The sequence below is a fragment of the Hippoglossus stenolepis genome, chromosome 12, assembly GCF_022539355.2.
Source record: "Hippoglossus stenolepis isolate QCI-W04-F060 chromosome 12, HSTE1.2, whole genome shotgun sequence".
Taxonomy (NCBI): domain Eukaryota; kingdom Metazoa; phylum Chordata; class Actinopteri; order Pleuronectiformes; family Pleuronectidae; genus Hippoglossus; species Hippoglossus stenolepis.
In genome coordinates, this window is record NC_061494.1 from 23,186,582 (window position 1) to 23,199,659 (window position 13,078).

A 13,078-nucleotide genomic window follows, 5' to 3' on the forward strand; every position below is an offset into this window, starting at 1 on the left:
GGATGCAGCTTCTGTCATATGAGGCAAACGTGATGTATAGAAACATCTTTGTCTCAGATACTTGAAAGTGTGATTTACATCATCTGTGCTTCTTGAGCGTTTAAACCTCAGTGTTGCTTCTATTCGGGCCCCCAGGAGCTGAAGTGTCATAACACCCCCATGCTGCTCAAAATGTACACAAACTGATAATTAAATAGTCAGATGTAGATTCTTGGCTCCCCGTCACTCTGAACTAGCCGCACATTAAGTAAAGGCCTCCGCCGAAGCTGAAAAATAAAAATAGCCTCCATTCTTCTTCCCTCCACTGACAGCGGAGTACGTGACGAGCGAGCGAGGCCAACAGCCGTCAAAGGAACGTTGGGACGTTTCCCAGATTTCTCGGCTCGGTCTCTCTCTCTCTCTCTCTCTTCATTCCTCCGCGCGGCAGAGTCGGATTTGGGGGGAATGCGGGAAACCGGCGAGGAGCCCCCCAAACCCGGCATTGTGCTCGCCTCCCCCTCTTCCTCTGCTCTTTTCTCAGCGAGCCAAACCGGAGAACGCCCGCGCTATAATGCCTCCCCTACTCCACCACGGCTAAGCTGTCATTGGCTTCACATGAGAAACAATGAAACTTCATCGGAGACCAGATTATAAAAGAGAGGGGGGGGCATCAATATAAAAATTGTTGTAAAGGAAGGGGGTGGGGGGTGAATTGTGCAATAAAAAAGGCAGCAGCTTTTGTCTCTTTCTCTCTGTGGCAGTTATCTGTGGGGAGGTTCGGGGATCTGCTGTCTTAGCCCCCGTCAGCGGCGCAGGGGGAAGACCTGGGGAAGAGCGAGCAGGCGTCTGGCTGCCAAGTCGCCCTAACCCTCTTTACCACTCCTTTCTCCTCCTCTCCTTCCTTTTACTGTTTTTTAAAAAAGAGCTTAGGCCAGAGCATCTCTCTCCTCCTCCTCCCCCCCCCCTCTTCTCCCTCTCTCTCTCTCTCTCTCTGGACCCCAGCTTGTTTAAATTGGCCGATAGGAAGGGATTTGGGATGGATGGAGGGGGCTTAGAGAGACGCAGAGTGGAGGGGTGGAGGTGCAGAGAGTCATCAGTGTTACAGTCAAACAACCATGAAAAGCCCATGAAGATGAGAAGAACAAGAGCGCCCTTTTTTTTTATCTAAAGCACACAAATCCCATATAAATACTCCCAATATGTTAGTTGGGGTATGACAACGAATGCCCCTCCACCACCGCCCCTCCGCCACCGCCACCCGTTCTACAATAACTGAGACGTGGATGACTTTATTTGTGTGTGTGTGTGTGTGTGAGATATGTGTCAGGGACAAAGGGAGGGATGCTCTCCCTGCGTCTTTTAGTCACACTCTTTCCACACATCATTCAAGTCGACCAGTGTATTAAACAATCCCTCCGAAGCAGTGACTTTGGCTTTTTCCCGACACCAGACACTGAAGCGTGGAGAAGAACGGACTCCGGCGGCATTTTAAATGTGGCTCCGTGGTGGCTCTGACATTTGAAATGACACAGGGAAACGGAGGCTTTCAGGCTGTCGCTGGGTCATTTGGCCGCAGACGCTCTCAACACAATTCACACGCAGACAATGATGGATTGTGGTGGAGGAGAACGAGCGCAGGCCCGAGAGAGAAGAAGAAGAAGTGAATCCTCCACACGACAGCGGAGGAGGCTTTATTTAAACTGGGCTGAACTAAATGTTGTCTTTATTTGTCTGTTGTTTTTATTAATCTATGCGATTAAAATGGATACAGTTGAAAGGACAAAATCAAATGACAATGTGGAAACAATGTGAACAGAGGAAATGAGAGAGTGAATATTTGATTTCCATTTTCCAATTGGACAGAAACATGGTTGAAAATGACTCTTAATGTTGCTCTGTATGATTTCAATGTGTAAATACACAGATGTTTGCAAACAACTTCATTATATCAACTCAAAAAGTGATAATATGTCAATGTTCACAATTAGTTTCTGCTGCTCCCAAGTATTTAAAAACAGTTATTGCAGATTTGAAATCACTGAAGAAAAACACAGACATGGGGATGTGTATCAGTAATAATGACAACATGAAAACAGACACAGTAGACACACACACACACACACACACACTACATGCAACTCACTGGGTTGTGGGTGTCCATGAGCACGAAGGTCCTATTGCACTTTGGTTCCGATCCGTCTGTCGGTCACCGAGGCTCGAACCCAACACATCTTCTAACACACACACACACACACAAAGAGTAACACAAAGGTTGACATTTATCTGAGAATGAAATCAAAGAATTAAATTTGTTTTCATTATGACATTCAGGTTTTTCTTTTGCTTTATTTCCAACTGACGCTGAATCACACAAACACAACTTCAGGCCGCTCCTTTCTTCAAGGTGTAGACTCTGGAAAAGTGACTCCACCAACAGTTAAAGTGTGTGTTTACAATGGAGTCGATTAAAAGACCTCAAGTAATCTGCTTTTTAAAAAGTTTAACTTGTAAAGTTTTCTCTGCCAACATATGCAGTTTGTCACTGGGAGCAGGTGATGGTCACTTCTTCCTCTGGGCAGACTGGACACCACAGTCAGGATGCTAACTTCATTAGCAGCTAAACTAATGAAGAGCTAACGTTACTCCCAGATCAGTTAAGTGTTAATGCTAACTGGCTACTTGCATCTATCAACTGTAGATAAGGACTTGTAAAACTAAGTGGCTCCACACGGGATGATTCATGTCTCAGTCCCTTTAACTAATTTTGTTTTCACGTTGTCAGATAAAGTTGTTTTAAATGTATTTGATCTCTTTGGATGTTTTGTCAGATTCCTGTCTGTAGAACACCTCTAAGTTCTGTACTCCATCATCTCCGTTTGGTTCTGTAAACAGCCGGTGTAGGTTTCTGCCAACTTGACAGTCTTGCTTCTGACAAACATGTTATTCCAGTCGAGCTTCCGAACTGATACGAGAACTCAAACACTAATGGAGGATGAGTCAACAAAGCGATCGACAGAGCTGAGAGCGAGAGCCGAGACAAACGCCGCGTTTTTCTTCAGCACACAGCGGAGCTAACAGGCTTTTATCATAACCACTAAGAAAAGAGGGAGCATGAGGAGGTGGAGAAGTGGATCTTCAGATAAAGCTCTTGTCTCCTTGCCCGTTGAAAGGCCCCACAGTCACATCCTCCTTTGTGAGGGGGAGACGGAACGATCAGGCACCCAACTTGGCTTCTCCTCTTGGCAGAACGCTCCTCCGAAGAAAAGGAGATAGAGAGGAAGAGAAAGAGGCCTTCCCTCGCACTTGTTCGCTACTCTGCCTCTCACAATGCCGTATCTATCCGAATCAACACACTTGTCAGCCAGACAGCTACAAGCGATTTCCGATGCTGTTATAAAAGGAACCATTTCTAAGCTGAAATGTGTGTTCTCTATTGTGTGTGTGTGTGTGTGTGTGTGTGTGTGTGTGTGTGTGTGTGTGTGTGTGTGTGTGTGTGTGTGTGTGTACGAGCCGCGGCAGCATCTCTGTTTATCAGCGTTTACAATGGATGCACATAAACATGAGAAGAGGTGCATAGAAACACGGTGGCGCTGCCCAACCTGATTCCAAGTCCGAGACCGATGCTGGTAAAAGACGTCCACTTTAAAGAATCACTCCATCTGGGATTCAGTCGTTTTTTTGTTTCTATTTCTTTTGAAAACAAGTGAAAAAATCGTTGAGACAATATCAGGAGATGTTCTCCTCTTTCCAGTGTTTCTCCTTTCAAATGCAAATCAGCTCATTTCCACAGTTTTCACAAAGTGAAATGAGATAAACCGATGGGTGGCGATGGCCTAGATCGGCTGTTTCTTCTGCTGCTGCTCAGTTGGTTTTCTACCAGTCATTTCAGTCCCGAAAACCCATTCACCTCGAGTTTAAGAAAAAGTTTCTATCTCTGAATTTCATCAATTAACACGTTATATCCCGTTAACGTATTCTGTAAAACCTCCACACCCGCGTGTTGGGGGGGGGGGGCAGCCCAGACGTCCTCCAGATCTAAAAGGTGAATAACACGGTGGGATGTCTAATGTCGTCTTGCAGGAGGGATCCTGATCAGATCCAAGCTCCCACCGCTGTGTGGCCTCCTCACCTATTGATGTAAGATGGAATTATGCTTCTGTGAGCACAGACAATATGGTGAATGGTGTGATTGGTGGCAAAGCCTCACAGAGGAGCCTACACACACACACACAGACACACACAGACACACACCTTCTAGGGTGTCAGGCTGATTCCTGTTTGGAGGCAGTTTTATAACAGGGTTTAAGTGAATTACTGTAAGTTAGGTGTCGTGTCGTGATGTGAGGAACGTCTCAGCTGTTTGGGGACATGGTGGCTGAGCAGCAGTGTCAATTAATCAAGTCGGCAAAATCAATTATCATCATTATTAGTTAATTACGTAGAACTTCTCATTCGCTCTGGCTGCTGGGACAATTTAGCGTTGAGATGTGTTCCCACACTGCGATGAGACGCGTGTTGTGTCGCCGCAGGGAACGTCTGCTCTGCATGAACTCAACAAGCTGCGATCACGTTTCTGTTTAACAGATGATGATGTTGGTTCACGCAGGAAACAGTGCGACCGGGCTCACAAGCTCCCAACTGCACGCGCACAGTTCACATATTTACACAAACGCACGCACGCATGTCCGAGGGCCGTTCTGAATTTGACTATGACGGAGAACAAACACTTTTCAGACTCACTTGTGTGTTTTAACAGATACTTGTTGGTGTAGGCTGCGGCGTCGTGTAGCTGAACTGTGGGAACTTTTATCTGTGTGAAAGAACATGAGGAGTTCACACACGTTTCAAAATGAGTCCTGTAGTTGAAACTCTACTGGGCTGTACTGGGAGGGGTTCCTGATATTGTGTCGATGTTAATTCATATAATCGGGATGGACAAAATATTGGGAAGCCAGTTGAGTTCAGCAGCCCCGCAGATTACACCCTGAACCAACCAAGGCAGCATATTGCCGCCCCCACGTGTGGTTGTGAATAAAACGCCGGTGTTCTGGAATCAGAGGCGTGACGTGTAACACAAGCGTCGGCGTCTGTTCCACCGTTCCGGTTCTCCCTTCTACACACAAGTGGATTCGGCTCTGTGACTTCCTCTGCTGCCAGCATAAAGGCAGATGAACAATAACCCCCCACCATTCCACGTCGATACCTTTTATACAGAGCAGCGAGGCCGAGTAAAGGCGGAACATTCCTGCCTTGAACAGGTCGTGTTTACAGATTTATGAAATGTGACATGGAGCTCCAGCTGCTAGAAGTCACCAGCCAAAAAGGTGGGAAGCACTGGTTTAATCCTGGACCATGAATGATGTGGGTTTTTATCTCAAATCTAAACACGAGAAATACAGTTTTATCTTTCTAAAAGGGAAATAAAAATGTATGTAGTGGAGTTAAAAAAAGATGGTCACATTTGGAGAAGCAGAAATGGAAATATTTGTACTAAAGATATACTTTACATCACTCTTAGCAGAACAGAAACTTAGGGACAGTGTCATAAAAACTCTTAATATACTGAATCTCCTGTTTCGTGAACATACGTGTGCTGGAAAATATCAGATAACAGGAGAAGGAAACCAGTAAATACATCGTGTTTGCATAACTTGACATGTTTGTACACGTGTGTGCCCTGTGAGCCACAGATGATCCTGGTGGTGTGCAACGACCATGCCATTGGCTGTGTCTGTGTGTGTGTGTGTGTGTGTGTGTGTGTGTGTGTGTGTGTGTGTGTGTGTGTGTGTGTGTGTGTGTGTGTGTGTGTGTGTGTGTGTCTGTGTGTGTGTGTGTAAAGAGAGACACCTGTTCACTGTTCTCTGCTTGAAGCCAATCACTCATTATTTATAACCCGGCTTTTCTGCTCTGTTAATATGAAGGCTGACACACAACTGTAACACACACACACACACACACACACACATAAACACACATATCGTACAACACACTGGTGTTACACTCCTGCCTGGATCAGAATATCATGTTATTTGTGTTTTATCACGCGTTCATAACAAATATATAATACTTAAAACATATATTACACATTGAGGTCAATATGTGTATTTGATCTCATATTTAAATATCAGCGTTTGTGTTAACAGACCAAATATCAGCTGGTTTAGTGACGTGTTGTGTCACCGTAGAAACGTCGGGCTAACCCTAACGCTCCAGTACAGATACTGATTGTAATCCAGTATCTGTGGAGACGTCAGGCCACTTGAACTCTTCATGAATGATGTCAAGTTATAGTATCTGGTTGAACGGAACATGGGGATAGGACCCTGCACCCAGAGGCTGGAACATCTGCAGCAGCTGCAGGTTTGGTTCTGACCCTTTAATGTGTGTTTCCCCCGCTCTCTCCCCACATGTCATAGTTAACTCTGTCCATTCAATAAAGACGACTTATGGAACTTGAAGTTTAATGTCTGAAATGCCAACTTAAAGTTTGGAGACAAAACCTACAAATGGAACAAAGATTGTAAAAAACCTTGGGATGTCCACTCATCCTTAACTTTTCATGTGTTTTTTCTCTACTCATTCATATTCTCTTTTCATTTTTCCTTTTCTTTAATTCATTTATTTTCTTTCCCTTCACTTCCGTCCTTTTCCAATTCATCTGTTTTATCCTCTTATCTTTTAATTTCGCCGTCCTTCATTTGATTTTCTTCATATTTGTCCTCCCCCTCTCTCATCCCTCCTTCCTTTTCCTCTCCTCTGTCCCTTCCTCCATCCTCCTCTCCTCTGCTGCTGCCGTCCAAGGATAGGACACGCTGCAGGTGATGGAGGTAAATCATCGAGGACATAATTAAGAGGCTTATGAGGAGGCGTGTGCGTGTTACGCCTCACATTAGAAACAAAAAAAAAAGAAATTACATGCAAACAGGCCCCACAGTTACACAAATGCTCATTTTCATTCACTGACAAACACACAAGACACTCAGCCTCAGGGGTTTGACCTTATACAGTGGAGTTAAATACCTCTCTTGTCTCATGTGGTCGTACACACTCTCTCTCTCACACACACACACAGACAGACACACAAACACACACACAGCCTTCTGGTGTGTTTTAAGCACCAATGAAGGACTCATCAGACATGTTCATCTAGTTCCCTCACAAATTTGAATGGTTTCTGCTCACCCGTCGGGCCTTAAAGCCCCTGTGAGGAATTGTGAGGACTTGTGTGTGTGTGTGTGTGTGTGTGTGTGTGTGTGTGTGTGTGTGTGTGTGTGTGTGTGTGTGTGTGCGTGTGCGTGTGTAATGAGGAACTCTGCTTGATCCCCTCTGGTATGTGCTTTGGGGAATGTTTGTCAAAGGGCAGCAGCACAGCCTGAAGGAACAACAAAAAAAAACTGGGCCTTCTCTGGGTTTCCTCCCCTCGAACAACTTGAGGAAACATCAAGTGTTTATATACGTCACAACACTTTCTATTCAGTTTGGGCAAAAACCTTCACCTGGAACACACAAGTTATTTTGTGCAGGGAGTAATTATGTGAAGCTTAGTTTCACTTTCTTTTTAGATTTGAATGTGATTTTACAAACATGTCATCAAAACCTCCAAAGTCACTGAAGAGGACGATTCACATGGTTTCAGTTTTACGTGGATATTCCTGTCATATGATTTAATTCTCCTCGGTGCACTTAAAGGAGTGTGAGTGTGAGAAAAGGCTGTAACATGTGTGGGAGTGGGTGAGTTCCCGAGGTTAACAAGTATCCACCTCTTCAAATGTGAGGGAGGAGAAATAAAACGATCACACTTTTCAGTTGGAGGTTTATGATTATTTTTCTTACCGCTGCCTGCGTCGGCCTGGGCCTCGATTTCATTAGCTTTCCTCTTGGCCACGTCCGCTAGCACCAGCTCGCCCTTATCACCGGCGACATAATGGAGGTCCTTTGAAGGTAATGCAAGAAAGAAAGAATTGTGAACGTTAATCTAAAATGAATCTAAGCTCCGATCACAATAGGGTTTTTTTGGAGGGGTGGAGGCGGCGTTTTTTTTTGCGGGTGAAGGAAGAAACAGATGAAATGACAAGAAAAGAAAGAAAAAAAAAAATCGGAGTCGTCGTTTGAAGCCCAACATCAGAAAGAGCACCGGTTGGATGAAATGCCGGTTCCTCAAAAAACTTTGAAATCAGCCTGCTTGTAACCCCCCCCTCTCTCTCTCTCCCCCCCACACCCTCGTCTCTCCGGGTTTGAACCAGGGAGGATGTTATCTGTCACATTTCAAAAGTGGGAGAGAAGGCGAGGGACTGTTCACCTTTCAGAAACGCTGGTATTCTGTCTCTTTACAGAGAAACATATCCAGCCGAGCATATTACTATATCAGCCTGTGACAATATTGGAAACAGCGTGTATCCTCTGTATCGCTCTGTTTGCGTCTCGCACAGCCATAAAGAGAGATAATACTGGTACATGATGTCTGAGTGCGGCTGATTTAAAGCTCAATACGCTGCCACATTATTCATTAGTAACCACACTGCGTCGCTCGGCTCGGCCACGAGTATTACTACAGATTAAATACCGGAAAACTTGAAATTCTCAAATTGTATTCTTAATAAATTTCATTAAATTAAACTCAAATCTTTATTGGTCTGTGAGAGACTTGTAATGTGCTAATTCTAAGCAGGGTATGAGTGTGTAGTATATTCACACTGGATAATAGACTAAATGAAATACTCTGAAAACAGTATGCATACTAAAAATCCTTGATTTTTGAGTTCGTGGTTTACATTATTATTAAGATGCTTAGTAATAGAGAACTATCTTACTTTAAATATTTTCTTTTTAGCTTTAATGTGATTCATCTTTGTACGGACATTTTTACATCACTATTTTTTAAACCAGTAGAATAACGTTGTGACGCAACTCTCAACATATCTAAAATAAAATATCTTTACTTAACTCAAATCAGCTAAAAACACAGTCATATATGATTTCAGTTGTAGTAGATATTTGAAACATTATGTAGATCTTTACAATCCTCTTCTGAACCCAACTTTACCAACTTCAAATATGGTGATAATGTTTATCGACTTACATTTATTGGGTCTCTCATTCAATGACCTGATAATTGGATTAATTGTTTATAGAGGAGAAGCAGTTTGAGGAACAGCCTCACAAAATATAGGTGACTTAAATTAAGACACACAACGGGTAAATCTTAGGATATAAAAAAAAATCAGCACTGTTGCTCAGATGATACGAAAACACACAATACTCAAAGAGGGAACAATTAAAAAATGATATGTCGTTACACGTGGACTAAACGATCAAACATTCGACCTCCTGAACTGACTGAGAGGGAATCAAACCCTCGTCCTGGCACCCAACGAGGGGCTACTCAGGGTCGCAGGGTTTCCTGGAGCAGAGTGCAGGGCCTGAGGGCCCATCAAAGGGTGCAGCGTGTTAAGGAAAGTCTTCCGCCTCAGCGACATCACAGGACATCAGTGCCGTAACTCGGGGCTCGCCATGGATAACCCTCAGCTGGCTAAAGCCAACCCCCAGCTGAGCCTGCACCGGGCCTTAATACCCACATATTGTAACCCAGCTTTTGTACCCCCAGAGGGGAAAAAGGAAAAGAGGAGGGTGCTGGTTTCGAAGAGGTGGGGAGCAGAGCGGGGCTGAAGCAGAGAGGGGGGGAGTCAAAAAGAATGAGGGGGAGAGGGTGAGGTGCTGAAATTGAGGAGTATGAATGGGAACAGATTGGGTAATTATAGTGTGGTGCCTGCCCTCTGTGGCGAGGAGTTAGGGGGAAATGTGAAAATGGCCGACAACAAAATGGCCTCAAAAGAAGCTAAATCGGCTACAAGCACTGAGGAGGCTAATTCAGCCGCCGTGAACAAGGACATGGCCCCTCAATTAGATATGAGTGAGGCGTCCTAATTGATAACAAACAGAGCAGCGGAAGATTAAACAGGCGACGACGAGGAGGAGGAGGAGAGGAAGAAGGAGAGGAGGGGAGGGAGAGGGGAGAGGAGGGAGGAGAGGAGGGAGAGGAGAGGAGGAGGAGAGGAGGGAGAGGAGGGAGAGGAGAGAGGAAGAAGGAGAGGAGGCAGTACAGTAAAATGATCATGAGGACTTTGAGTGAAGGAGCAAAAGAAAGACATTCAAAAACGAGAAAATAGAAAATATTTTACAAAAGGGTTTTGGTGCACGTGAGAGAGAGAGAGAGAGAGAGAGAGAGAGAGAGAGAGAGAGAGAGAGAGAGAGAGAGAGAGAGAGATTATGACAGTCAGAAGAGAACAATATGAACATTTGATTCTGGGGCGCTTTATTCCAGCTTAGCTCCTCATAATACTGTGAATCTGGATAAAGAGAGAGAGAGAGAGAGAGAGAAATGAACAAATGTGAAATGAGAGAGAGAGACAAACTGAGAAGTAAGAAAAGAGAGAGAGATCAGAGAGAGAGAGAGAGGAGTATCAGGCCGACTAAGAAGGGATAACAATAATACTGCATATAAAACCATCAGATATTACACCTCTTATTCCCCAACGCTCAAACGCGACACTAATCTTATTTATATAAGAGCTTTAGGGGTTGCAGCGCGCCAGCTAACCACACTGATAAAGAGGGGCGTTTTAGTGGGCCATTTTTGGGGGAGTGAAGGGGGGAGGAGGGGAGAGAAGGTGGTGGACGCATAGGGCCCAACATCGACTGATATGTGGGTTAAACGAGGGATTAAGTTAACTTGCTCACGTCTACTTGTTTGTGGGTTAAAGTACAAGAGTTAAAACACAGAGCGGACTCACACACGAAGTTACTGTGTGTGAGGAAAGTGCCAGATCAGCGTCTTGTGTGGGGAAACTGCATCACACAGATTTAATGAGGAGAACGGAAGTTCTGACTTTGTGACATCTGACCACTTCAGGGTTAAAGGCAAAGGTTGTGTTAGTTTGTTTTGAAGTGAGACGAAGTGAATACGCCCGACATCTTCATGTGTTATTTCTTATTTCATAAACTTAAATAACAGGAACAAATAAACAGTAATTTTGGCCTAAATCAATTTGCCTCCGTTTCAGATCAGGAGCTTGGAGGAGTGATGAGTGTTTCCAACAGTTCTGAGGAGTCAGAGAATTAAAATTTTCAGTTTTCCCAGATAATAATTCACACACACACACACTTGTTTTCGGACACACACCTGTTATCCAGGAGCATTGTGTTTGACTAACACTTTTATCAGATGGGTGTTAAGGACTTAACGTTTTAATAACTCTAATTACTCATCTGAGAGACGACAATGAGCTTATTCCCAAAGACATGCGATACCTGCTCCAGCAGCAGATACGGACGGAGATAGAGGCTGAACCCAACACACGCATCTTTTCCTTATTGCTGCAGCAAATCTAACAAGACGCAGTACGAGCTCTCATCTGGGAACAAAAGAGCCGGCATCAGATTCAGCTATCGCACCGTTTAATTTTAATTAACGAGCTTCATCAAGAGCCACAGACCCTGGGAGAAGAGGAGGGAGAAGAGGAGGGAGAAGAGGAGGGCGAAGAGGAGGAAGGGAGACGGGGAGGGAGCTGAAGAAATAAAAAACTTGTCAACAGGATTGACGAATGACCTAATTGGTTACATTATCAACTCATTATCAAAGGCTAATTAGGGAGCTACAGAGCAGCGTCAATTATGACAAAAAAATGCAAACGACTCAGTAACCCCCCACCACCTCTGCGTTAACCCCCCTCAACCTCCACCTCCGCCCAAAACACCCCCCACCACCAGCTCCTCCTCCCCCTCAATTTAGCCCGACACTGAAGTGTTTCATTTTAACAAAAGGTTTCTTTTTGGGGACAGAAAAGGCTGGAGGGCCTCTATTGTTAGCTGGGAAACAATGACACTGGAGGGGGGTAGGGGTCCTGGTGATGGAGGGGGGGGGGTGTATCATGCTGGGCGTTTCTGGGAGAGGTGAGGGTGTGCGTGTTATCTATGTGTGCGTGTGCATTTTACCAAGTCGCCGGCGCGTTATTGAGTTCTGTGAGCAGGCCTGGAAGTTCTGAGCGGTTCGGCGAAGGCGGGGGTTGCCCTCATTAACCCCCCCCACCCCGACTCAATCAGCCGAGCAGCGGGTTAAAGCAACAACACAACCTAATTAGAGCGAGGGACAGAGCGAGGGGTGAAATGTCAACATCCTCCTTTTCTTCCTCTTCTCTCTTTGGGTCCTTTCAAACCAGGAGTTGTTGCTCTCTTGGTCACTGAGGCAAAAAGAAAGTGCTTGAAAGAGCATTAACTTTGTTACAGATCCGGGATGATAAGTATTTGCAGTTATCTGTCGAGTTGAGTGACTTCTAATGACTGTGCGATGAGTTAAACACGCAAGAGAAAGAGTAGACAATCAAACTATGTCTGATTTATCACAAGTGCATTTTAAAAAGATAATAACAATAGTTTAAGACATTAAAGAAAACAGTTTGGAAAGAACACTGCACACGTGGTTTGATTTCAAACAGGAAACTAAAAATACATCTAACAGCCAACCAGCAAAGAAACAGACGGGGGTGAAAACATAACCTCCGTAGCAGAGGTAATCATTTGGTACAAAATATGAAAAGGATTTATGTGTTGAATGTTCCTGATGAAAACATTTTGTTCCTTTCGTGTGAAAAATGTAGGAAGAAAAGGTTTAAACGAATGAAATGTCCTGAGTTTGTTCGTTTTCACATCTAAATGAAAACATGTTTCATTACTATCTTCTAAGACGTGTTAATTATTTACAGTAAGAACAGGCCTCAATCACTCTATTGCTGATTCTACCCGTTAAAGTCAGTTCAACACCAACAATTATTTGCTGATATGATCCTAATTCATCTCTTGACACCTACAAATAGTCAGAGAGACCTTGTTTCTCCTCTTTCCCCGACTCTCTCTCTCTCTCTCTCTCTCTCTCTCTCTCTCTCTCTCTCCTTCTTACATTTGTCATATAGCTTTCCATCTACACCACCACCCCTCCCCTCCAGCCCTCTACTCCCACCCAACCTTTCCCTCGCACTCTTTCAAGGTCCACAGGCTCGACTCCACCTTTTCAATTGGGCTTCCCAGCAGCACTACTTAGTGGGGA

The 13,078-nt window shown here is 44.5% G+C and overlaps 1 protein-coding gene across 3 annotated transcripts in view; it reads right to left on the reverse strand.

Annotated features, from left to right (window-relative positions):
- LOC118118932 (WD repeat containing planar cell polarity effector) overlaps positions 1-13,078 on the reverse strand; it is a 70,880-nt gene that overhangs the window by 7,220 nt on the left and 50,582 nt on the right. For 2 of the 3 annotated variants that reach the window (XM_047342355.1, XM_047342354.1), the window contains exons 15-16: positions 7,813-7,912; positions 2,123-2,213 (exon numbers count right to left, since the gene is read on the reverse strand). In XM_047342355.1, coding sequence (XP_047198311.1) covers positions 2,123-2,213; positions 7,813-7,912 — 191 coding nt within the window. The remainder of the gene's footprint in view (positions 1-2,122; positions 2,214-7,812; positions 7,913-13,078) is intronic. The other variant, XM_047342356.1, reaches the window with a different exon arrangement.